Below are 26,813 nucleotides of genomic sequence, written 5' to 3'. Positions count from 1 at the left end.
AACATTTATACTTGGTGAAGTACTGTGGATACCAATATTCCTGTGTGCCTCCTAGGCCCATGTTGCCCAGGGTTAAGTACATAAATTGTAGATGAATAATATTACATTTTATTGTATTACAGACTAATCTTATTCCATGGATCCCTTGGCCAAATTTAGTTGAATCTGTTGTTGTTCGTAAAATTTATGTTAAAAAACGTATGTAATTTTTTTAAATATATTATGTATTAATTTTTTAGACATGATTTATCTGGCCGCAGACCCTCTACAGTACCTCGGACCGCACTTTGAGAACCCCTGCATTAGAGTTTTGGCCCTGGCCCAACTCTATTGTTTTCTGAGCTCATTCGACACCAATGGCTGAAGAAGGATGCAGCCAAAATGCTAGGATATTACCGCTATTAACATTTTACCAATTAACAAACCGATCAAGCTGTTTTTGAATAATTATATATAATGTTGATACACGTTCTACCGTTTTTTTCACACCACTTTCTTTCCTTTTTTCCTTCTTGCCCTAGTGGAGTGGAGAAAAAAGTAGTCCCGACATATTGTGCTGTCCATAAAAATAGTTTTGCCACAAGAAAAATAGGTTGAACAGTTTGCTTGCCTTTTGATTGTGCTCAAATCATGATATTGCAGCACACAATGCTCTCTGTCTTTTAGACAGATTCAATTAATAAGGCTAACATACATAGGGACAAACAGGTTATAACTGTGATACTCTTTTTAAACGTATTTTTAAAGAAACTAAGCCTACTCTGGGTCAACATTCCCCATTTACTGTGGGCCAGAATTATGTCCAATTAGTTACAACTACCTTAAAGTGATTTCTCTCTTCGCCACTCTCTCTCTCGGTCCATATGCATTCATGTCTCGGTCCATATATATTCATAGGCTACTCATTTATTCATTATCCCACTTCTGACACCAGTGTAGCGAATTCAGAGGTCTCAAATATCCCCAGACTCCTGCACCAATACCTTTCATTACACCAATGCTCTGATTGACACAACTTACAAAATCTGGTTTCGATCTATTTGTATTAGTCTCACATAATTGTGCCTAATGATTGATTAAGACCGGCTAAATGTAATATGATGGGTCCTCTCAACTACTGTGATCTCCTACCACTCCGCGTGGTGTCTGCAGTAGGCTAGGCCGGGGATATCGTTTCACTGTTTTCAGCGGAAGGATACAACACAGAATGTCATTGTGGTGCTGAGGTTTTTGCGAAGCAAAAATGTCTGTCTGCATAAGGTTAACTCGCAAGTGACATATAGGGGATATTTAGCTAAATATTACAACCTAAACCACTATTTTACAGTATTTGAGACGCGTTACAGGAAAACGAAGCTCCATACTACCACACCCGATCGCCCTAGTTGGAATTTTAAAGGGGAAAAGGTAAAATATTGTAGTGAGTTTGTCAAAAAAGGTTTCGGACTGGGTGAAAGAAGTTGGGATACAAGAGACTGGAGCTGGTATGGAGTAAAGGGTTGGCATTTGCTTTACTACTTTTACTTGAAAGGGCGTTTTACACAGCCTAAATCTGTAGCCTACAGCATATTGGTGGATTTTCTGTTTTTGTTTAACATGCAAATTCACTTTCTATTTAATAACACATCGAATTCGTGGCTCATCACTGACTATTGCAAAGCAACGTATTGTATAGCCTATTATTAATCCGTGATTTAAAAATCTACAGTAGGTTAGTTATTTTGTAATTTAGTCTGTCGCGGAAGATTGATACAAATGTAGCGTTGGGGAGTCAGATAAACATTTGAAAAACGATGCTGCAGGTCTCCGTGTGTCACTGGTGTTACACGCAGCGCCAAGCATTTTCAATGTGTGTGTACCATTCCAAGTAGATGGAATTTCCTTACCACGTATTGGCTACCTTTTCCTTTTCATTCTGTTCAGATTACATAATGTGCAATAACATTTTCTAAAAGGGAGCGTGGAAACGTGGATGACAATGGGTCAATTACAATTACTTTCATCGGTTGTTGCAGTAGCCTACCTTTGATCAATTAACTCGCACAGCAATGTCAAGGGTCACTGTGCAGATTTATTTTCGGAACCGACGTGTTCTGGGAATATTCCTTGTCAATTTCAGTCGGAATCTAGAATGAGATTGCACTTTACTGAAGTTCGTTATTGAATGGATACTTTTTTTAAATCAAGGAATTAGGACAATAAAAAAATTAAAAATAATAGTTGGACCTACGCAAACAATCTGTTTCTTCTTTAGGTCTAAAGATTGGCAGGATGAATCCTCAACAGCGGATTGCCGCAATCGGCACAGACAAGGAATTGAGTGACTTGCTGGATTTTAGCGCGGTAGGACAGTTATCTATCTAACTATCTATTTATAATGTTTTATTTTTTGTTATTTAGCCCACGTTATGCTATATCAGTCAATGTCTCTCCAGTGAAGAAATTGATTATGAAACACAGGACGTCTGAACAGCTTGTAACAGATGCATGATTATCAAAGGCTAAATATTTATTTGTCTCAGTCACATTTTTCAGACCATTTCTTTTCTTCTGGTAGATGTTTTCTCCACCTGTAAATAGTGGGAAAAACCGACCAACCACTCTTGGAAGCAGCCAGTTCAGTGCACCAGGTAGGATTTTATCCCAGAAACCTATTTTAATATGTCCTCTGTTCTGTTCTGTTCTGGCCCTGGTCCTGTCTCTCCCCCTGTTGTGTCTTGTCTAACCACTGCAGTTTGAAATCTGTTCATATGAGTGTTCCTGATGTCTCCCACTGCATTTTGGATATTTGCGTTATTAATTTTGTGAAAAGCCAAAGGAGGAAGGTTTCATATTAAACATAGTATTACTATTCATTTCCCGCCTTAGCGGTGTGTGTGTGTGTGTGTGTGTGTGTGTGTGTGTGTGTGTGTGTGTGTGTGTGTGCACTCTGCACATCTGGTGTGTGAAACATGCCACCTCCACCTGGAATTATCGTAGACTGACTGCTGTAAAGATGTGGAAATAAGGAGTGGTTTAGCCTTATTTTACATATGTGAAAGAATACTTATCGACCTAACAGCTATGACAGTGTAGTATCATTTTAATTAGCAATACTTTATAACCCTTCCTTGTGTTTTGTGTGCAAAAAGAGCTCTGTGGCTTTTTCGCATACCCATTTTCTATTGATTATGACACAAGTTCAATTTTGCTCATATTGACAGTGGGGCATTGATTGCGTTTGTGATATATTGCTCCCTAGATTTGTGCACCATATAAAAGCTGTACCAAAGATATCCAATGTCTATCAGTTGTGTAGTGAGTACAGTATGGGGTTACAGCATCAAGTGGTGTTTCATATGCATGTGTCCTTCCCCCAGTGCTGAGCTATTTGAAAAAGGCAGTGAGTTCCTCAGCCCCATGTCCCTAAAGACCTGGCCATTCATAGGGCCTTCACACATATATCTCTATCTCGCAGGCTCAATGACTAGAAGACGTGAGCTGATGTAGTGTACTTTTAGCCAGGAGCATTTCTCATGCAGAAGTGGGCTGTTTAGGCTGATGCATCTTGCTTCATTGTCGTAGACGTTTTAATAAGGGTTGCTTAAATTCCCTGCTTTTATGTGGATAATTTCTTTGCTGTAAAGGCTCCAGGACATTAATCCACAGCACAATCAAGCATTATGCCTCCTCAATACTTGTTTTGCGTAAAACAACAAAGCCTTGCCTTGTCGTTAGTTCTAAAGGACACACTTTTAGTGGAAACAACAGCAAGACAATGGACTGAACAGCAAGACAATGGGGCCAAAAGGGAGCTTTTGTGAAAAGGCTGAGAAGTGGTAGGATGTTTTTCAGAGTACTTTGCATCCTCACTTCCCATTCTGGATGCTGTCTCCACAGAAGTAAATAGCTTGGGATCCAGGTCAAGTCAGTGCTTTAAGTACAGGGCCTTCGGAAAGTATTCAGACCCCTTGACTTTTTCCACATTTTGTTATGTTACAGCCTAATTCTAAAATTGATTAAATTGTTTTTTCCCCTCATCAATCTACGCACAATACCCCATAATAACAAAGAAAAAACAGGTTTTTAGAAATGTAAGCAAATGTATAAAAAAACAAAAACGGAAATATCACATTTACGTAAGTATTCAGACCCTTTACTCAGTACTTTGTTGAAGCACCTTTGGCAGTGATAACAGCCTCAAGTCTTCTTGGGTATGACGCTACAAGCTTGGCACACCTGTATTTGGGGAGTTTCTCCCATTCTTCTCTGCAGATCCTCTCAAGCTCTGTCAGGTTGGATGGGGAGCGTTGCTGCACAGATATTTTCAAGTCTCTCCAAAGATGTTCGATCAGGTTCAAGTCTGGACTCTGGCTTTGCCACTCAAGGACATTCAGAGACTTGTCCAGAAGCCACTCTTGTGTTGTCTTGGCTGTGTGCTTAGGGTCGTTGTTCTGTTGGAAGGTGAACCTTTGCCCCAGTCTGAGGTCCTGAGCGCTCTGGATCAGGTTTTCATTAAGGATCTCTCAGCACTTTGCTCCGTTCATCTTTGCCTTGATCGTGACTAGTCTCCATGTCCCTGCTGCAGCAAAACATCCCCACAGCATGATGCTGCCACCACAATGCCTCAACGTAGGGATGGTGCCAGATTTCCTCCAGACATGACACTTGGTATTTAGGCCAAAGAGTTCAAACTTGGTTTCAGCAGTCCAGAGAATTTTGGTTCTCGTGGTTTGAGAGACTTTAGCTGCCTTTTGGCAAACTCCAAGCGGGCTGTCATGTGCCTTTTACTGAGGAGTAGCTTCCGTCTGGCCACTCTACCATAAAGGCCTGATTGGTGGAGTGCTGCAGAGATGGTTGTCTTTCTGGAAGGTTCTCCCATCTCCACAGAGAAACTCTAGAGCTCTGTCAGAGTGACCATCAGGTTATTGGTCACCTCCCAGACCATGGTCCTTCTCCACCAATTTCTCAGTTTGGCTGGGCGGCCAGCTCTAGGTAGAGTCTTGGTGGTTCCAAACTACTTCCATTTAAGAATGATGGAGGCCACTGTGTTCATGGGGACCTTCAATGCTGCAGAGATTTTGTGGTACCCTTCCCCAGATCTATGCCTCGACACAAACCTGTCTCGGAGCTCTAAGGACCATTTCTTTGACCTTGTGGCTTGGTTCTGTCAACTGTGGGACCTTATATAGACAGGTGTGTGCCTTTCCAAATCATGTCCAATCAATATAATTTACCCCAGGTGGACTCCATACAAGTTGTAGGAACATCTCAAGGATGATCAATGGAAACAGGATGCACCGAACCTCAATGGCATGTCTCATAGCAAAGGGGTTGAATACTTATGTAAATAAGGTTTCTGTTTTTTTATTTTAATACATTTGTAGAAATGTCTAAAAGCATGTTTTCACTTTGTCATTATGAGGTATTGTGTGTAGATTGCTGAGGATTGTTATTTATTTAATCCATTTTAGAATAAGTCTGAAACGTAACAAAATGTGGAAAAAGTCAAGGGGTCTGAATACTTTCCGAAGGGAAAACCTAGTCAGTTGAACAGCTGAATGTATTCAACTGAAATGTATCTTCCGCATTTAACCCAACCCTTCTGAATCAGAGAGGTGCGGGGAGCTGTCTTAATCAACATCCACGACACCCGGGGAACAGTGGGTTAACTGCCTTGTCCGGGGGCAGAATGACTGGTTTTTACCTTTTCAGCTTGCGGATTCAATCCAGCAATCTTTCGGTTACTGGTCCAATGCTCTAACCACTAGGCTACCTGCTGGCACTGTATATACTTGCACTTTCATAAATCAGTTTGGGTAAAGCAATCACTGTGCATTCATAAGTATTAACAAATATACAGAGCATTATCAATATATATCAATTTGAGTCTGTTTACCTTATGTCAAATATATTCCCAACCATCCTTTAATTGCGCTCTATGTAGCTAATGCTATGTAAAGTGTTGCTGAATTGGCCTACTTCTGTTTCAGTGATCATACTTTCCATTTTGCCCCACCATAAATAAATATAAAATAGAATGTTGCTTCAATTCAAGTGTTACAAAGGAACTCCTTTTCTGAATTCCTAATGTGAGAAGTGGGAGAATTGAAGTAAACTCAGCGGTGTGCTTTAGAATTTAATATAGCATGGCATTCATGGACATCATGTGACCAGACACTTTTAAGCCTGATGTGTTGGGCATGAACGCTGTGGCTTCCAAAATAGACCAGCATCAGCATGGTGCTTTTTGTTTAGAATAGAAAAGAAATAGAGCCTGTTCATAGACTGTTTTTCCCATCAAAGCTCATCGTCATGGCTGAAATGCCTGGTGGTATTTATTTAGTCAGTAAGAAGTCACAAGAATTAAGCCATGTTTTGTAGAGGCTTATGTGGATTCTGTTTTTGTTCTATTTCCAGCAAGAGATAGTATGTGGGATCTGTTTTGGGCTGACTCTCCATGAGGCTTTTTATGTGTGTCACAGTCACACACCTGTCTGTTCCAAGCTTTCCAAGCTTGCTATACTCCTTGACCTAAAGTAAGTAGTAAACTAGAAACCACTGATACCTCAAATGTAATGTTCTGCATGAGGCAATACTTACGTTAACATCTATGTCCAAGCTGCTCAGTTAGCTTGCTTCAGAGCTCACTGAGGCACTTTTATATTTGGTGAGCTATATTAGGAATATTTTCAGATCATGGTTTGCTCTCTCTGTCCCATTTACTTTAGACCTGCTGTAGAAGTCAGCCAAGAATCAGAAAAGCCATAATTATGTTTGGGTTGTTATTGCTCCTAGAGGGACAGACTGAGGCAAATATTTCTGCTCCTACTGCGGGTTGACTACCTGAACAGAATTTATGATACATTTCACCTGCGATTTTGCCTTCCTGTAATTATGTTTATTTATCCCATCTTGTTTAGAATGGTCCTGGTTGGTATTCCTGGTTGGCCTTGTTGTCAATTCAAAGAATGTGCCACATGTTATCATTCGCTTGTTTACAGAATAGATGAAGCGAAGTTGTATAAGGATGTTACAAGGATGTCAGAACTGTTAAATTATATTTACAGTACTTTTTGTGAATTTAATTTAAATGATATGCTTGTGATAGACATACACTGCAGTTTCCTTCCACTTGAGCAAACTTTCTCTCAGTTTAAAGCTCTTTCTTCAGCTTTTATCCCCATGGATTAGAAAATATTATTATCTGCTGATTAATTATTAATACAGTGTTGAAGAATATGACTTATTCTCATTCATAATTATTAAGCAAGGATTGTTTTGTTCAGTCAGAAGACTTAGAACTTGCAGAAGTACCCAGCTTGCATTTTAAGATAATTTAACACACACAGAAACCTCTCCACTGTACATGTCATAATGTGTGAAGATATAAAAGGTGACAAAACACATCTTGAACGCAGCTTATCTTCAAAGCATTTTCAAAGGATTTGGAATGTTGTATTTTTTGTTTAAAGAAACTGCTAAGTCGGTCTTCAATTTAAGCATGCATTTTCTTCTACAATGGATTAGTTCAAACAGATTCAATATATGTAACCACAACAGTAGCTTTCAACAGAGGTTCTTAAAGAAGGGCTGAGCTGAATCTTTTATTTTATTTTGCTCACGGAAGCTGTTGTACCTTGACATGCTTCTCACTCCAGTTCTCCTTTTGACTGATTTAATTTCTCATAGGCTCTTGTTGTTTTGATCATCTCATTTGAGTTTGTAGTCTTAGAACTCCTTTTTTACAAAAGACGCATGAAAAAATTCTAGACTATATAAAAAATAAAATAAATGTTTTATTTCATTTTTAGAAATATGATCAGGTCTTATAGCAAGCTTTAGTTTGATAAACTTCATTTCATGTTTTAAGCCTTTGATTGTATTGCTGAAGGAATATTTTTTTTCTGAGACGTCAGTTTATTTTTTAGATAACCTGCCGGCTGCTCTGTGAACCATTGGGCCACACTGCGTTTGTGATGCCTTCAAATGGGTACCCTCCCCTGGCAGACTGGGCCTCCCACCCGCCACTGGAGGGAAGATTCAGGGAGAGTTTGGACATCTCTCATTTATGTATCACAGGTCAGCTCCTGACTTGGTTATGGAGAACTGTGCTGTTGCCATAGCGATGGAAGTCCTTTGAAGGCAGGTGACTTGGCACAGCTTTTGCATCTTTTTTTGCAGGTCTGCCAAGAGGAAAAGCATTCAAATAATGTCTTCAGTCACCCAATATGCGGTAGATTACTATCAGGCTTCTCCTAGACTGTCATTATTTTGATTGAAGAAAGTTGGTGTTGTACATCTGACTTGGCTCCTTTGATGTGGATTCCAATTCATTTTTTAAATGAGCAGTTTATTACCATGTATTTGATGTTGTATTAAGTTGTGAAGGCACTTAGTTGGTGGGGACCAAACAACCATTATTGTGACTTGAGGCAGCTGGATTTAAAACCAGGCAGAGATATATTTCTATTCCTGCTTATCTGTGCCTGACCTCTGGCTGATGTAGTCTGAAGACAGTGTTAGGTGTTGGACTGAGGTAGTGAGTTGTATTTGTATGTATGTATGTATGTTTGTATGTATGTATGTATGTATGTATGTATGTATGTATGTATGTATGTATGTATGTATGTATGTATGTATGTATGTATGTATGTATGTATGTATGTATGTATGTATGTATGTATGTATGTATGTATGTATGTATGTATGTATGTATGTATGTATGTATGTATGTATGTATGTATGTATGTATGTATGTATGTATGTATGTATGTATGTATGTATGTATGTATGCATGCTTGCTTTGGGAACACCTGCTGCTGAAGCACAGGATGTCTGTTCGTTTTAACTCCCAAATACAGTACATTGATGCTGAGTACTCTGGACTTAAGGGAGCATGTTGGTGTAAGGTGGAAAGCACTCCTCAGAGATACAGAGTTGCATTGGTCAACCATGAAGCAGGCCTTGACACACACGCATGGACATGTCACAGAGAGAGAGCATTAGCATTACCTACCTCCATCCTGACCACAAATGACTGGCCCTACTCTCTGAGGACGTATCTGGGGGCAGCAGCGGGAGGAGGAGGGGTGGGTTGTCTTCGTCTAATGATCTGAGAGCTCGTGGCCATCGCATGCAGCCGGGCCTGCCGTGTGGTGTCAGTGATGCGCCTGGGAGCGTGCAGGGCTTCGATTGGGAATAACAGAGCAGGGGTTAGTGGGAAGGAATGAGTAATGATCCCCTGTTTGATCTGCCAGGCCCCTGTGGGAGTCAGAGAGCCCTGGACAGAGCATTACTGGGGGTACCCTGGAGAGCTGCTGGGATGCTGAGTTGGGGACTGGCCCTTTACCAGTTTAACCATATCTATTCAGGATCTCATAGGGAGGGAGGGACGCAGGCTAGGAGGGAGTGGCCACCCCTCTACTATCACTGTTTTTATTACAGCTCCTTTTCTGCCTACCTAGCTGTTTGGGTTTCTTCACTGGCTATGTCCTATTTGTGTTTAAAGATGGAAGGTATGATAAGGAAATTGTCTGTTTGGTCACTCTGTGCAGGTGTTGAGGGGAGGGGGATTTAAATGCAGGAATCAGACTATATACACCACTGCCTTGCCAAAAAGCATACCAAATAATTGTCCTTATCAGATAGGTTTCCATCATAGGGTCATGTTTTGTTCTAGTGGTTTTGAAGATCACAGAGTGGATTGTTGCACAATGGGGCATCTCTGCTTCTTTCACTCTTTCCCACACTCATAAACTCTCTCTCTCTCTCGTGCGCGCGAACAAACACACACGGTACACGCGGCACGCACACTCACACACTTTCTCAGGTGTTGTGGCTAGTTTGTGAGGATAACCGTGACCGTGACCTGAGGCTTGATACATTTGTCAGGATTTCCATTTCAGATGTAGAAAATGCTGATGAGTCCAAGTCATTGTTGTGTAGGCCTAATCCCTCAGCAGTGGCTGGGCCAGCCTCTCCTATGTATAGATTTGGTTGCAACTGCATTTGCAGTGAATGTGGCATGTTATTTTTAGGTCTGAGGTCTGAAATATTTTGTTGCTGTGCTGTGCAAAATACCAATCAAAATGAAGTTCAATCTCTCCTCTTTTAAAATACTTGAGGATTACTGTGTGCCACTGTTTTGTTCCTGGTTTTAATTTGTCTTTTGAAGGATTTACAGTAATAAATTAAAGGCGACGGACTCAAGCTAAATCTTTTGTAAAGCTCTCAACTTTCAATTCATGCAACCTCATTTTGTTTGTTACCATGGTAATTATTGTAATGAAGGGAAATCATTTTCTCTTTGGCTTTGTTACATTATTGAATGAGGTAGAGGAAGCAGTTACATGTGTTACATCCTTTACATCATAAATGGCAATACATTAACATTTTATTGTTATTGCAGATTAATAAAAATAACAGGATTTGAAGGAAATACTGATGACACTGCACTGTGTGCTTTCCTACCATTTTTCTCATTGTCTCTCAGCTGGGAATATGTTCCCTTCCTGCAAATCTAATAATTATTACTGAGCTAGAAGACTGAAATATGAATCACTTATTATTTGACAGTTAGGTCCAGGATACTTAAAATAGCTTTTTGATTATTTGTGCTACATTGATCTAAAAGGGTGATGAAAAGTGAGTTAATAAATTGAGAGAGCTTGTCGTTTTTCCAGCCTCCTTTTGGCCCCGTCCCAGGATCCTCTCTGACTGTGAAGCATATGGGACAGCAGAGGGGCACTGGTCATGCGCTCTAATTGGCTGTCACTCACTTTATTACATAATTAATATCGTCCCATCATGTTAATTCACTTTTGATACCAAAGAAGGGCTCTCTCACTCCCACATGTTCATCTTCATCACTAGAAAACACGTCACGAGGAAGAGAAGATCACACAAGCCCAAATTAGTCAGGAAAGCCTGCTGTCCCCCTCCTATGAGAAGCGTGAGAGTAGCTTGCTGTGCTGACAGCCCTGCCATTGGTGTCAGGGCCAGGGGAGAATGAGGGAATGTTTGGCTCCGGTGCAGTCCACTGCCTACCAGGGCCTGTGTTATATTCAGCACTGTAGTTGGAGGCAGAGGAGTGGGACTCGATGGGCCTTCCTCTGCCATGTTGGCTAATTTATGGCCAGGAGCACAGGAATGAGAAGGGACTCTGTATCACAAGCTGTATGGGGGAACGCTAACTACATACTTCATTGTGTCTCTCAGCTCTCAGCTGTGTGTGTGTGTGTGTGTGTGTGTGTGTGTGTGTGTGTGTGTGTGTGTGTGTGTGTGTGTGTGTGTGTGTGTGTGTGTGTGTGTGTGTGTGTGCGTGCGTGCGTGCGTGCGTGCGTGCGTGTGTGTGTGAGATAGTACTCAGCCCTCTGATGAGGGATCTGATAGTGCTGTTAGAACAGTCATAAGACACACCTCTGATTAAACCTACTAATGAGCAGCTCAATAAAACAATGTCCTCCTGATGTAATAAACACGCTGCTGATTGCAGGAACCCGCTGGTGTGGTAGGCTAATCCTTTTGTGCTCCCGTGTTAGTTTCACCCTAAAAAGATCCACGCACGGTGAATGAATAAAGAGATATGACTTGTCTGCTTGTATGACCACACGAGGGCACTTCTCTGTAGTTAACCTTTCTGCTGAGTGGATTGCAATTTGAGGATTTTTACAGTACAGGTTCTAGGGTAAATTGAGTCTGCAATTATGAGTCTTTTTTTGTTGTTGATGTAATATCACTTGAAATATTATTGCGTAGCAGTATTAGAGCACTTAGCTCATTTAGTCTGCCACTATGCCTAGTTAAACTGTTTCTCAACCAGTCCAAGGCCTTTTGCCATTTGAATGAAATATGAGTGGATTTGGTGTTTGTAAACATTTTAGATGCACGTTACTAACAAAAAATCTAAGGGAAATTGATTTATGTTAAATTAGAAACTAATTTATTCTGCATAACTACTGCACTCTGGCAGTTTATGTTATAGCAGAGATAAATTCCTCATATCTTTAGCCTGCGTGCTCCAGCTCCTCTAGAGGAAAAAGCACCTTTCCTCCTTAAGCCACTGTGAACATATGGCGAGGGGCGCAGGCAGCAGCACAGGAAGGAAGTGTGGAAATTGCAGGGAATGAGAGTTTGGATTAATGCGTCTGAACTGGGCATACCCAGACAAATGCAGCAGAACTGCACTGCCAGGACCCTTCAAGGCCCCTCCGAAGTGTGCCAGAGAAACAGAGATAGCAAAACATACATGAACCCAACTGCAGCTTGAACAGAGGGAAATTGCGGTTTCTCCTTCGTGCCTGTTAATGACATGAATTTGAAGAGGCCATCGGTTGTGTGTTGTGTGTGCTCAGCAGGGGGACATTGGGCAAATACTGCAGCTTCGCCGGCTCCATACCTCTGCCTACCTAGAGATATTTCTACAAATTAAAATCACTAAGTATAAAACAAATTATGAAATTGATAGTAATTATGGTGTAATTCGATGACATTTGACAATGTTGATATTAGGATTGGGCGATATACCGTATACTGAGGTATTTCGAAATACCGACGGTATGATTTTCAATATATATATAAAAATAAAAATTGGGGGGGGGTCAGGTGGTCTGCCAAAGTACGTGCTACCCCACTGCTTATTACTAATTATAAGTTAAATATAACTATAAGAAATCTATCATGTATCAAATAATTTATATCCAGCTCAGGGCTCCGGCTATGCATTTGATTTGCTAACTTGCTAGCTAAGTGGCTAGATGTCAAGATCAAGCTTCTTGGTTACAGCAGAGACATTCAATCCCATCCTAGATCAAGATCCATGTTCCCTAAATGGTTTTGTGCCAGGTGGGGGGGATTAGCACCCCTTGTGTGCACATTCGATAATACTGTATACCCCGGTATGGAGAAATGGTATGATGGTATGAAAATGTGGATACTGCCCAAAACTAGTCGATGCTTTTTTATTTTAAAAAATGTATTTCTCTGCACACAGTCAAAATGTATTTTTTGTCTACTTCCATGTGAGTTGTGAACAGTTTAGGGTACTCCAACACACACACACAGCCCCAGTGAGGGGTTGTCCCTCGCAGCGAGCCGAGTCGGTCTCCATGTGACATGAGAGAGTAGCTGTTAGATTGGAAGTGAACAACCGAAAATAGCTCCCTTCTTTGCATACAGTCAAATCAGCTCAAGCTGTGCACCGCGGCAGACTTGGTTGCTTGGTTGCAGGCACTCTTGTTTGATGCGTTTCATTAAAGATACCGTGACAAATTAAAATGTATATCTATCTATCACTACAGCATGTCTTATTAACCTGCCTTCTGCCTGCCTTACGACTGTTTGCTCGGAGTTGGAGGGGATCCCGAAGGAGAAGCGTCTTGTCATTTGCTTGTCAAGGCCTCTATCTGTGACAGCGCTTTGTGGATGACTGGATCTCAGTGCAGAGAGAGAGTCTGTCTAGTGAAGACACTACTGCACTAGCTCTGACAAACCTCTCATTGCTACATGTGTATGGGAAAGTCAATTTTTACATTGCACAAATTAGACTTAATTCAATTAACAGGCTGGTGAGCCTAGGCAGTTGTAGTAGTGGTAGTCTATTAGAAATATTAATTGTGAGGGGGTGACTTTTTTTGTCCGATTTTTATAATGGTCACTACCATGAAATAATCACCGTATTGTTTACTTATTTTAACAATTAATCAAAAATCGATTACTATACCTGATGCCTTCATTGCTTTTTGACAAATGTCAGTTGAGCGTAGTGTTCATTATTTAAGATTCTGAGAATGTTTAGTTTATTACTTTAACCCCACTGTAGATTCAGTCATGTAAGGTGAAGTATGAGGCTAGCTTGTGTACGTTTTCTTTCTGTATTGATGTTTCACTCCTAGACTATTTAAAGGACGTATTTCCTCTCTGAGGAGGCAGAGCACAACTGGTAAAGACATGGTAATGCATCGGCAGCCACAACTGTTTGCCATCATTTACGATGTTGCTTCCCTGTAGGTCCATATTGATTGCAGCCCGCAGTGATTCCACAAGCGATGCCCGCTTGGTCTGAATGTTTGGTTTCCTAGCAATTTGGCAAAGAAAAACTGTGTTTTCAGTTCTGCCGAATGACTTGGACATCGCTTTGTGATGTCACGTCTGGTGTGCTTGTTGTTTTTTGCAGTGGTCGTTCACAGTTGTGTGAAGTAACAAATGCATTTCTTTTTTCAGTGTGGTTTGCCAGAAAACAGGGTCCGTTTGAACAATCGGTGCGGTGCCCTTTTGACTGTATGTCTGAGGGGATGTGGACACCTGCTCAACAATTAAACTACAGAGGAGAGCAGACATTGCCAAGATAAATATTTGCCCTCCAATTCAAAGTTGTGTTCACGTGTTTGATTTGAGACGTGGAGGATATTACGTGTTTGTTCCTGACAGTCAGTTGACAGTGATGTAAGCTCCGGTTCCCCACACTGAACACCTCTGTTCACTCGAACAGAGTACTCAGAACATAACAGCACTGCTCAGTGACTGTGGAATATTTGGTTGCATGTGAGGTTACTCATAAGGCTAAACATTTGCTATTCAGGCTACCTCATTTAAATGATGCTGTAGATTTTATTTGTATTTTGCACTGTGACAGAGTTCCAATGTTTAGTGTGGCTTATTTGGATGAAATGTTCTTACTAGCTCAAGCAGAGTTACAATGAGTTGTTTGTCTGTATTCAGTCTCTATCCATAAATCTGTAAATAAACAATGTTGTAATTTCTTTGATGTATACATTTTTTTTTTCAAGATGTTGAGTTTCCATACAGTTATGTAGCAGTTATGTAGTAAGATAGCAGATGAAATGTAGGAATGTTAGCTACTAGCGTTCAATTGTTGTTTGACATTTTTACTGTTGTGACAATCTCACTTAAAAAAAAAAAATAATTCAGTGCCTAGGATGTTGTGAGAAAGGGTGTGATTTTAACGATGCTCCTAAGCTTCTCTTCCGAGTTCCTGTGTAACCGTAAATATATTTGCCACTGATTTCTTTAAATAGTGCAGATAGAGGTGTTGGTATGCATTGAGGAATTGATCACACATATGTAGTTCAGCTAGGTCTAGGCATACATGTAGATCAGCAAGACATTTCCTGTCCTTATTTTTGGGAGATTGTTTTCCTCTGAAGAAACGGTAACCTCTGAAAGAATATTAGCAGAAAACGTCTTTATTTTTATAAACCGAAAAGATTATAGACCCTAGAAATGCTTTTAGTTGAACTTGTTTTGTTGATGTTAAAAGCTGGTACAGGATGTTTTTATTAGACTATTCTGAAAAGAAAAGAAGGTTCTGGATCTGACTTTGTTCCTAGGCTGCATCGCAGAGACTACAACGACTACAAAGACTATGGAGACTACAGAGACTACAACAAATAAGACTACAAAGACAGCAGAGACTACAATGACTACAATGACTACAGAGACGTCAAAGACTACAGAGACTACAAAGAATACAGAGACTACAACAACTACAAAGACTACAGAGACTACAGAGACTATAGGCAAATGAGTACCAGGTTGTGTGTCAGGCTGCATTTTGAAATGCACATCACAAGAAGGACTGTGACTGACTGTGATCAGTTATTTTTATTTTGTTTTATTGCTAAGGGCTTCATAAAAGTATGCCAACCTAAGACCTCTCTTAGGAGTTAGTCTCCTATATCCAGAGTACCCTTCAAATGTTATTTTAATCAATGAACAAAGAATTGCTTTGATTTCTTCCTAAATACTAAACAGAAGAAAAGTTAAAGGAGGATATCTAATGACTGCCAGACTTGAAAACAGGATAGACAAAGATTTGCACACAGAGCAGTGCCCGTGCCAAGTTAAATCCATATTTAAATCCTCTACTCGACAGACACTGCATGTAAATGAACATTCTTTGGCATAGGTTTATGCAGTGGGGGCACGCCAGAGAGCAAAATCCCACTAGTCAAACTGAAGCATTCATATCTGCATAATGTCTTTGTCTATTTCCCGTTCAATTCTATAATTGAGAACTAGGGTTCTGAAATAATTAGAAGAGGGTCTTTGCCACACACACATGCACAGCTGACAATGTGGCTGTCAATGCAGTGCAGTATGATTCCATGTTAAGTGTGTGACCAGTGTGCTGGGTTGCGGAGTGGAGTGGATATATGATGGAGTTTGTTCCAGAGCAGAGCTGCCACAGATGGGGCTCACAGGTCTGCGTGCCATACCTCTGAAGCCTCTCTGTTCCCAGCAGCAGGACATGGGCGCCCTATTCCATAAAACCTGTTACACATCAAACGTGATGAAAGTGATGAATGGTAGGTGAATATGGACTGTATTAAGAGCAGATGAGACCTGGATGAAATACAGACACGTGGAATTGATCTTATAATACATTTGTCAGGCTACAGTAATAGTATGCCTCTGTCTTTTATCTGCTTAACTGTTGGTGTGTGTGTGACCTCAGCTACTGTAGCAGTGTCTCATGACGTTGGTTGTCAGTGATTTGGTGGGTGGTTAAATGGAGCGGCTGACTCATAACAGTAGAAACCACAGAGAGACGGTTCCTTCCTTCCAAGCCAAATGGAACCGATCTGAGTCCCTGGGCCACTTTCTTTCAAACCTTGTTGTCTGTTAGCTTAGAATTGACATCACAGATGTGCATTTAGATATTTCTTCCAGAGATATTAGTAATGCATTCCACATTAGAAATAAGACAAAAAACCTAATTACTCCTCAGAGAAGGACTTCCCTGTGCTGTAAATATAAAAACCCATGTCCTTTTCCCTAACATTTCACCTATCAATAGCAGCCATATTTACCTTCATCAGATTCGATTGAGTGTTTCGCTAGAGAACAAAAATACTCCTGAAGAAACGGCTTAGCACAGAAGAATCAAAAACGACATCAGTGAAAATACCACTGGTGTTTATATTCATAATATAACCAGCACGTTCACACATTTATTTTTGTAGAGAATGCTTAACAAAACAGGTCATGTTGCTATTCCGTAGATGACTATTTTAGCATTATCTCCTCATTTGAAGACAACTCTACCGCTCTGTGTTTGTCTCAATCAGTGTGAAGCATAGTGATATTGTGTTGTCCCTGGTGTAGCTATATCTGTAGTCGTGTGTAGAGAGAGGACCCTGGAGCCCCAGGCAGGAGCTGGCAGTCAGGACAGAGTCTAGAGACTGGAGCTGGTGACAACTAGTGCCCTAAAGAGCCAAGCAGGGTTGCTCTACAGTCAGAGCCAAGTGCTACAGCTAGTGTGGAGTACAGCGTTTCCCCCTTTTAGAACGTTATATTATTATGTGTAGTGTCAACATATTGTTTCACTTTTAAAAAGTGTATTGCTAGAGTATGCCAATGAAGATGCCATGAGTTGAGTTGAGTTGACTGCTGCATTCTGTGCAGTTCTGCCAGCCTCAGATTGGCTGGCCTCTACATTGTCTTTGGCACGGGGTCTAGCCCGCACATCGTGATTGTGTGATATTGGCCTAGCTCTTTTTCACTGTGGAAAAGTCTACTTCTCCCCTAGCTAAAGGGCCTGTTTGTTCTACTCATGCAAATGCAGATAGCTGGTGTTTAGTGTGTGCCCAGCTAGCTGGTGTTTAGTGTGTGCCCAGCTAGCTGTTGTTTAGTGTGTGCCCAGATAGCTGGTGTTTAGTGTGTGCCCAGATAGCTGGTGTTCAGTGTGTGCCCAGCTAGCTGGTGTTTAGTGTGTGCACAGATAGCTGGTGTTTAGTGTGTGCCCAGATAGCTGGTGTTTAGTGTGTGCCCAGCTAGCTGGTGTTTAGTGTGTGCCCAGATAGCTGGTGTTTAGTGTGTGCCCAGATAGCTGGTGTTTAGTGTGTGCCCAGATAGCTGGTGTTTAGTGTGTGCCCAGTTAGCTGGTGTTTAGTGTGTGCCCAGATAGCTGGTGTTTAGTGTGTGCCCAGCTAGCTGGTGTTTAGTGTGTGCCCAGATAGCTGGTGTTTAGTGTGTGCCCAGATAGCTGGTGTTTAGTGTGTGCCCAGATAGCTGGTGTTTAGTGTGTGCCCAGTTAGCTGGTGTTTAGTGTGCCCAACTAGCTGGGGTTTAGTGTGTGCCCAGCTAGCTGGTGTTTAGTGTGTGCCCAGATAGCTGGTGTTTAGTGTGTGCCCAGCTAGCTGGTGTTTAGTGTGTGCCCAGATAGCTGGTGTTTAGTGTGTTTCCAGATAGCTGGTGTTTAGTGTGTGCCCAGCTAGCTGTTGTTTAGTGTGTGCCCAGATAGCTGGTGTTTAGTGTGTGCCCAGATAGCTGGTGTTTAGTGTGTGCCCAGCTAGCTGGTGTTTAGTGTGTGCCCAGATAGCTGGTGTTTAGTGTGTGCCCAGATAGCTGGTGTTTAGTGTGTGCCCAGCTAGCTGGTGTTTAGTGTGTGCCCAGCTAGCTGGTGTTTAGTGTGTGCCCAGATAGCTGGTGTTTAGTGTGTGCCCAGATAGCTGGTGTTTAGTGTGTGCCCAGCTAGCTGTTGTTTAGTGTGTGCCCAGATAGCTGGTGTTTAGTGTGTGCCCAGCTAGCTGGTGTTTAGTGTGTGCCCAGATAGCTGGTGTTTTAGTGTGTGCCCAGCTAGCTGGTGTTTAGTGTGTGCCCAGCTAGCTGGTGTTTAGTGTGTGCCCAGCTAGCTGGTGTTTAGTGTGTGCACAGATAGCTGGTGTTTAGTGTGTGCCCAGATAGCTGGTGTTTAGTGTGTGCCCAGATAGCTGGTGTTTAGTGTGTGCCCAGATAGCTGGTGTTTAGTGTGTGCCCAGCTAGCTGGTGTTTAGTGTGTGCCTAGCTAGCTGGTGTTTAGTGTGTGCCTAGCTAGCTGGTGTTTAGTGTGTGCCCAGATAGCTGGTGTTTAGTGTGTGCCCAGATAGCTGGTGTTTAGTGTGTGCCCAGATAGCTGGTGTTTAGTGTGCCCAACTAGCTGGGGTTTAGTGTGTGCCCAGCTAGCTGATGTTTAGTGTGTGCCCAGATAGCTGGTGTTTAGTGTGTGCCCAGATAGCTGGTGTTTAGTGTGTGCCCAGATAGCTGGTGTTTAGTGTGTGCCCAGATAGCTGGTGTTTAGTGTGTGCCCAGCTAGCTGGTGTTTAGTGTGTGCCCAGATAGCTGGTGTTTAGTGTGTGCCCAGATAGCTGGTGTTTAGTGTGTGCCCAGATAGCTGGTGTTTAGTGTGTGCCCAGCTAGCTGGTGTTTAGTGTGTGCCCAGATAGCTGGTGTTTAGTGTGTGCCCAGATAGCTGGTGTTTAGTGTGTGCCCAGATAGCTGGTGTTTAGTGTGTGCTCAGATAGCTGGTGTTTAGTGTGTGCCCAGCTAGCTGGTGTTTAGTGTGTTTCCAGATAGCTGGTGTTTAGTGTGTGCCCAGCTAGCTGTTGTTTAGTGTGTGCCCAGATAGCTGGTGTTTAGTGTGTGCCCAGATAGCTGGTGTTTAGTGTGTGCCCAGATAGCTGGTGTTTAGTGTGTGCCCAGATAGCTGGTGTTTAGTGTGTGCCCAGCTAGCTGTTGTTTAGTGTGTGCCCAGATAGCTGGTGTTTAGTGTGTGCCCAGATAGCTGGTGTTTAGTGTGTGCCCAGCTAGCTGGTGTTTAGTGTGTGCCCAGCTAGATGGTGTTTAGTGTGTGCCTAGCTAGCTGGTGTTTAGTGTGTGCCCAGATAGCTGGTGTTTAGTGTGTGCCCAGATAGCTGGTGTTTAGTGTGTGCCCAGCTAGCTGGTGTTTAGTGTGTGCCCAGCTAGCTGTTGTTTAGTGTGTGCCCAGATAGCTGGTGTTTAGTGTGTGCCCAGCCATACGGTCAAGTGGCACGGTTCAGGCTGGTGTTTGGTGTTTAGTGTGTGCCCAGCTAGCTGGTGTTTAGTGTGTGCCCAGCTAGATGGTGTTTAGTGTGTGCCTAGCTAGCTGGTGTTTAGTGTGTGCCCAGATAGCTGGTGTTTAGTGTGTGCCCAGATAGCTGGTGTTTAGTGTGTGCCCAGCTAGCTGGTGTTTAGTGTGTGCCCAGCTAGCTGTCGTTTAGTGTGTGCCCAGATAGCTGGTGTTTAGTGTGTGCCCAGCCATACGGTCAAGTGGCACGGTTCAGGCTGGTGTTTGGTGTTTAGTGTGTGCCCAGCTAGCTGGTGTTTAGTGTGTGCCCAGCTAGATGGTGTTTAGTGTGTGCCTAGCTAGCTGGTGTTTAGTGTGTGCCCAGATAGCTGGTGTTTAGTGTGTGCCCAGATAGCTGGTGTTTAGTGTGTGCCCAGCTAGCTGTTGTTTAGTGTGTGCCCAGATAGCTGGTGTTTAGTGTGTGCCCAGCCATACGGTCAAGTGGCACGGTTCAGGCAACCGAACACTTGTGTTTTTTTGTCATTAACATTTAGAAATTTTAAACAAATTAAAGTGGATTACAGGCCCTCTGAGAGTCTGTGTTATGGTTTAAAGGTTTGTTTACTCCCTGCAATAGCTATATTTGATTCATTGTATATACAATTCCTTGAAATCTGATCTGTTATATTTGAGGGCGAAATCAAATGAATGGTATTGCAGTTTTCTGAAGCAGGGTGAAATGACAAAGGGAACAATCAATAACTTGCAAAATGTTGATGTTACTCCCCCTCCTACAATTATGTAGCTTACATGGGGCCGGGAGTGGAATGCTGTTACCTACAAAACAATATTGTCTCAAACAGTGTGAAGAATCTCAGAATCGTATCTCTTTACTGAGCAGGCCCCATAAATGTAATTTCAATGGTCAGATATTATATTTGTTCATCACATAGCAGATGTTGAATTCATGCAATTGTGTCAACTTTATTGATTTATTTGTTTATCTATTATTTTTTATTTTGCTGTCTTTGGAAATGGAGTTTTTTTAAATGAGTTTTATGAAGTTTCAGTGCTCAGCTGTTTTGACAGGGCTGGACTATACATCACTGACAAATCATCCAGCTCTAGTGCTCTGAAGCACATTTTGAGCATGCACACATGCTAAGGAGTGCACATTTTTTTGTCCGTGATTTATGTAAACCAAAATAAATGACGCCGTGAAAATGTGCCTGGCACTCGTAAAGCAGCACAGCCTTTGAATAGAGGTATAACAGATTAGTCACGTTCTTCTACTCTGCTCTGTCGTCTGTCCTCCTTTCCAAGAGAAATGGCAGCATGCTCACTTGCCCAGGGACAGACATGACTGTAGATGCACTGTTATGTCTTTTGTTAAACCAGGCCCCTGGAGAACTGAGAGGCCGTTGCTATGAGACATTAGACGTGTGAAATATCTCTGCCCTGTTTGATTAACTGCAGCCTTCGCCTTTTGATTCAGAAATGTTAAAAACAATCACTTTTGGATAGCAATGCAACTTTGCAATTAATTTGTTATATCACATTTTGAATAGTGTCTAATTCAGTTCCTCTAGGGGTACACTGGTTCCTGTCCTGTGCTGTGTGGCCCCTCTCTTTCTGTGTTTGTTTATATGTGTAACCTGTCACTCCAGCTCTGTCTAACTGTTAAATGTCTGTGTGTGTTCTTGTGAGATTAGAGAGAGTCTGTTTGTGTGTGTGTGTGTTGGTAAGGAGTCTGAGGACACTGTGCTTGATGGAGTTGTGCATCTCTTCTTCTGACAGGTATGGATGAGAGGCCGAGCCAGGCATCGTCCTCCTGGGCCCCAGGTGGCCAGTCGTCCAGTCCCTCCTACGAGTCCTCCAGGGTAAGAATACCGGCCCACTCACTCTCCATGCACTCCCTCACCTCACTCCTCTGTCTCCCTCACCTCACTCCTCTGTCTCCCTCACCTCACTCCTCTGTCTCTCTCACCTCACTCCTCTGTCTCCCTCACCTCACTCCTCTGTCTCTCTCACCTCACTCCTCTGGCTCCCTCACCTCACTCCTCTGTCTGTCTCACCTCACTCCTCTGGCTCCCTCACCTCACTCCTCTGTCTGTCTCACCTCACTCCTCTGTCTCCCTCTGCCTGGCCTTTATGCACCACATCATTTAACACTAAGTACATCAACGTGTTACATTCACAGCTCACTGCAGAGGCAGGGAGGGGAAGAGCACCAGTCATGTTGTGTGACCTGTAATTGGCATCATTTTCTTTTCCAGTATGACCTAATTGCATGGCACCAATATCCTCTTAAGTGATGGGTTTAAATATGTTGTCATTTGCATTGAATTATTTGCGCTAATCTGAAATATTAAGCATTTGTCAGGGGAAGCTGATTAATGTTGTGTGCTTTGGAATTTCAGAATTGGGGAAAATTACTCCACCATTTGTATTTCTGTGCCAATATTAGGATTTAAGGTGCAAACTATATTTATGGTAGTGGACATCAATGGAAATATTGTTTGTTTTGCTTGATTGAAATTATAACTGTGACTAATGTTTATATTAGGTTATGAATATTCCTTAGAAATTATTTCAGTACCCGCAACGAGTGATTAATTCATTCTTTCCATTAGGATATCCAGACTCATATGAATATTTTGACCGTAATTCAAATGTTATTTCTGATACATGATTAGTTGCGTTGAATTTATCATGCATCATGCAAAGAGATAAAAAATAGAATGATGCGTGACATGAAATCATACCACAACTGGTTCGTATGGCATTTCTGTTCAAAGTGTGAATATATATTCTGTGTCTCTGTATTTGTTGTTTGTCTCCTACACCATGGTGGTTCTGGGTGCCCTGTATGAATTTCATTTAACGTCAATCTCCTGTCACTTTCCATCAGAAATCAGTTAAATGTCAGGTCTGCTCGGCCTGCATTACCTTGTTTATTTTCCAATGCCCTTCCCGAATGAACCTCTACAGGCTATGGTTCCATCGGCTGCCTGATCCGAATTATAAGATGTAGACGTTTGAGATAGCTTTGCTTTAGGTGCATATAAATCAGCGTTTCTGACATTGCAAGGGGCGGGCATCAGTAAGCAGACAGCTGTTTGTGCCTCCATACTGCACATATGCACACAAGCATGGAAACACACACACACACACACTTTCACACACACTTCCACATACATTCACACATTCCTTCACACATACCTTCACACAGATACGCACGGATGCACACACAAATACCAGAGAGCCAGAGAGATGGGGTTGTTTGTCCAGGTTTTACAGGTGTTTTATCAACGTGATTACTCATGTAGGCCAGAAAAGAAGACTTGCTCTGAAATCACCATTCTCCTAATAGGGGATGGTATTTCTTCTAGTTTCTCTGTACAGCAAATTGCAGGGTTCTCTTAATTTACACCTCATACCAAACCATTTCTTTTGTTATTGGCAGCGCATGCTATTTGGGAGATTTTGTAGACATAATTGAGAGTGAGTATGGACACCAAATTGATGGTGAAAGGCAACTATACACTGCCTGGTGTCCAGCCTGTCAAAGGTTCATCCGGATGACTTTGACCAAAGAGAATGGAGCCAATCTCTTTAATCCCCAGGCACATTTGATCTCTGCCTGCACCAGTACATCTGTCCATTCATCACTCTGTCTGTCCGTACAGACCATGGTGTGCTATGTCTTTGTGCTTCTGCTCCCCCACACTCCTGCGCCATATTCACGTTGAAGCAGTGTACCTAAAATGCAGTTACAATGTTCACTAGCAATGTGCTGAGTGCACAGATAAATAGCCTGCAGCAGAACACATGCATAGATACTCTCTAGGTGTTGAGTACTACTTGGTTCTTATCCAGTGGTATTTATAGCACAATGGTGCTTATTCCCAAATAAGAGGAAGGACATCCTCTGATTTTGAGATGTGGTTTAGATCTTCATCTGAGATTTGATTTGGAAAGACAGGGAGTATTAGGTCAAGCAGTGTCATGACTTCTGCCAAAGTCGGTTCCTCTCCTTGTTCGGGCGGCGTTCGGCGGTCGACCTCACCGGTCTTCTAGCCATCGCCGATCCAGCTTTCATTTTCCATTTGTTTTGTCCTGGTTTTCATTCCCTCATTACTTGTCGTGTATATAACCCTCTGTTCCCCCCCATGTCTGTGTGTGAAATTGTTTATTGTCAGGTTGGTACGCTTCCGGCTGATGTATGCCGGGTTTTGTTTTTTGTACCAGTGCTTTGTGGCAGCCGGTACTTTGTACTTGGTTGTGTGTACTTTCTGCTGCCTCACTTGTTCTTTGGGCATTTGTTTTTATGATGCGGTTGCATCCTGTTTTAATAATTGCCTGAGTAAAGTGCTTTGTCCACTCATCTCTGCTCTCCTGCGCCTGACTTCGATGCACCAGCTACACCCACTCCTTGACAAGCAATGTGTTTGGCCCAGCCGGAAGACAGGGAGGAGTCTAGGAACAGAACCCTTTAAATCCATTAAACAGTAGACAAGCACTTATCTACAGTTCAGCTTTTGTCTCAAAAATCGTATTTCCCTAATTCTCACTGTAATGTTTCATAAATTGTGTTCAGCAACTCATACTAAGCAAGGTTTCTCAGAAGAAACGCTTTTCGGAAAAGCGGGTTTCTATTATTCAAAGAGTTCAGTGTAGTGTGTCTGTCCGAGTGGGGCCTGCTTGGGTGCTTCAAGATAGCAGTGTATGATTAGTGGACTGTGAACAGACTACAGCCCTCCGTGCTGACCTTGGCTTCCAGCCAGCCAACGTATCATGGGCAGTTGTGGCTGCAGGCCAGCCGCCTGACAGCCGGAGCTGTGCCCACCGCCAATGCAGGAGGCACCCGCAGCCCGCATGCCCCAGCCCTGCCGCGACACTCACCCCGCACACGTCCATCACGCCCGTATCATGCCTCCCCAAGCCACGCGGCGCAGCCACACATTCACCTGGGACGCCACACTCCATCTAGGAGATGACTTTTTAAACTCTGTGGCGAGGGATAGGGGCAAGGCAGGAGATGTGGCCTGCATGCCTAAGTAGTGATTTGACAGTTATGTAGCCGGCGGTAACTGGCCCCGTTGGTCGCAGTGACAGCATGTGTTAGCGTCAGGGCCGACGTAGCCGAGCAGTGTTTGTAAATGATGAGGGTTCTGTGATTGATGATCTAATGGTCGCAGAGGAGCAGACACAGGGTGGGGTGGGTAGTGTGATCTCACCCTGACCATTATCCCCTCTGCCTTTCTTCTCTCTGGTCCTCCCTACCTGCCCCTCCTCCTCCCTGGCCTTTTCCAGCTCTGTGGCAGCTGTCTCCACCAGGGAAGAAAAGACCAGGAGGAAATAGAGGACTGAGATGTCCAGATGAAGTCGTTCATTACTTACTACTCTTTGTTTTATTTGGTTAAATGTCAGTTGAAACACACCTGGGGGATTTGATTTGTAGTGCAGGAGAGGTTTGTATGGGTTGTTGTTGCCTGCCTGTGTGTGTGTGTGTGTGTGTGTGTGTGTGTGTGTGTGTGTGTGTGTGTGTGTGTGTGTGTGTGTGTGTGTGTGTGTGTGTGTGTGTGTGTGTGTGTGTTTTCGTAGCCTCTCACAGGGGTGGTGTTATTAGTGAGTCCGTTCATGGCGTGATTAACGGGGAGCGCGGCCTGGCAGGAACACAATGGGGAATCTCTGTGGATTCCCTCGACACAGCACAACACTCCACTGCCTTTGAAATTACTCCATCACCGTCTGCTCACAAAAAAAGATGGATAACAAGATTTACTTTTTTTACTGTATGTTGAATGCAGAGGGTACGAGTTGGGGGAAAAAAGCTCTATAGAAATTCTCGTCCAGTGCTGCTCGGTCCCTCCGGTGGGAGTTAATGTAGTTTGGAGGGACGCATTTGACTGGAGCGCAGGAGGATTTTCACAGGGCCTGGGATTAGCACTGCTACAGAGTATATTTTATTGCAGGGGACCCTGAGTTTTCAAAGACCATACTGTGACCGATATTTAGACCTAAGCTCCTGAAGCTGATAACTGTCATGAAAGACCGCAGGAGAAAAATGCCATTTTTTAAGCTGCAGGTACCGTGGTAGGATGGAGGGTGGCAGTTTTCCCCGTCATAGAATATAATACCCTGTTATTAAATGTTTTACATTAAAATCATTATTGTCACAGTATATAGAGGTTTTTAATTATCGTAAGTGAGTGAGATTTGTTTTCATTCAAAAAAGCAAAGCCGCATGTGTTGCGTTTAGTGTAAATGTTGCTTGGCAACGTTTTGAGACTTGCTGTCTTTAGCTAAACAAATACACCACCTAGAACATTTTTATGGGGGAAACATTTTAAAACTGATCTTGGAAATGGGTATTGCGTTTTATGAGAAGTTTGCTAGAATCTCTTGGACTGGTTCATGACCGCCTCTTGTAGGGCATTGGAAGATGAATCCCTGCAACTACGCCTTAGAATTGACACAAGTCACTGATGCTGTTATGTATCCATTTGGGCTAAGGGTTTTTCCTAATTGTTTTCATCCATATGTGAATGTGCTTGTTTGTGCATCATGCATGTTCTGATCCATGTAATGTATGTACAATTAACATGTCAACATGTCTTCTCTCAAAAAGCCCACTGCCTCTTCAGATCCACAGAATTACATGTGCATCATTAACCTTGTATTTTCTAATCCTGAAACATGTGGCAAATGCTTTAACAGGCTGATCAGGGTTCTGTTTTTACTGCTTTTACAATCAGTCAGATTTTAATGACAGAAAGGAGAAAAATTTACAGTTTCAGGGGACAGTTGACCAATTGTGCTCTCCTTCCTCAGTAATTAGTGTACTGTCATAGCACTCAATTAGCCAAGCAGCCTAATAATGTGTTTAATACTCTGATCTCTCCCCCCAGGGTTTGGCAGACAGCCCTCATTATGGTGATCACATGAGTGGCAGTCGAATAGTGTCCCATGAAGGATTGTCCCAGACACCTTTTATGAACTCCAGCATAATGGGTAAGTAGGT

The 26,813-nt window shown here is 42.6% G+C and overlaps 1 protein-coding gene across 3 annotated transcripts; it reads left to right on the top strand.

Annotated features, from left to right (window-relative positions):
- Positions 1 to 1,186: 1,186 nt before the first annotated feature.
- LOC112249580 (transcription factor 12) lies at positions 1,187 to 26,813 on the top strand. 3 transcript variants are annotated; one of them, XM_042321068.1, is made up of 5 exons: positions 1,187 to 1,484; positions 2,255 to 2,343; positions 2,558 to 2,630; positions 21,584 to 21,666; positions 26,701 to 26,813. In XM_042321068.1, exons 2-5 carry the CDS (start codon positions 2,272 to 2,274, stop codon positions 26,809 to 26,811), a joined length of 339 nt encoding a protein of 112 aa, XP_042177002.1. In that variant the 5' UTR covers positions 1,187 to 1,484; positions 2,255 to 2,271; the 3' UTR covers positions 26,812 to 26,813. The 3 variants fall into 3 exon arrangements, with proteins under 3 accessions (XP_042177002.1, XP_042177003.1, XP_042177001.1); XM_042321069.1 differs by having other exon boundaries at positions 1,188 to 1,407; XM_042321067.1 differs by having other exon boundaries at positions 1,189 to 1,498.

This window comes from Oncorhynchus tshawytscha, linkage group LG04, assembly GCF_018296145.1.
Source record: "Oncorhynchus tshawytscha isolate Ot180627B linkage group LG04, Otsh_v2.0, whole genome shotgun sequence".
Classification (NCBI taxonomy): Eukaryota; Metazoa; Chordata; class Actinopteri; order Salmoniformes; family Salmonidae; genus Oncorhynchus; species Oncorhynchus tshawytscha.
Note: the sequence above shows the minus strand (reverse complement) of the source record. Positions and strands in the feature narration are given on the sequence as shown.

Bases quoted from the DNA above. Each gene is read 5' to 3' on its own strand.
- LOC112249580 (XM_042321068.1), top strand. From the start codon at position 2,272: ATGAATCCTCAACAGCGGATTGCCGCAATCGGCACAGACAAGGAATTG. The intron at 2,631-21,583 runs GTAGGATTTTAT...TTCTTCTGACAG, and splicing joins CAGCCAGTTCAGTGCACCAG to GTATGGATGAGAGGCCGAGC. The intron at 21,667-26,700 runs GTAAGAATACCG...CTCTCCCCCCAG, and splicing joins CCTCCTACGAGTCCTCCAGG to GGTTTGGCAGACAGCCCTCA.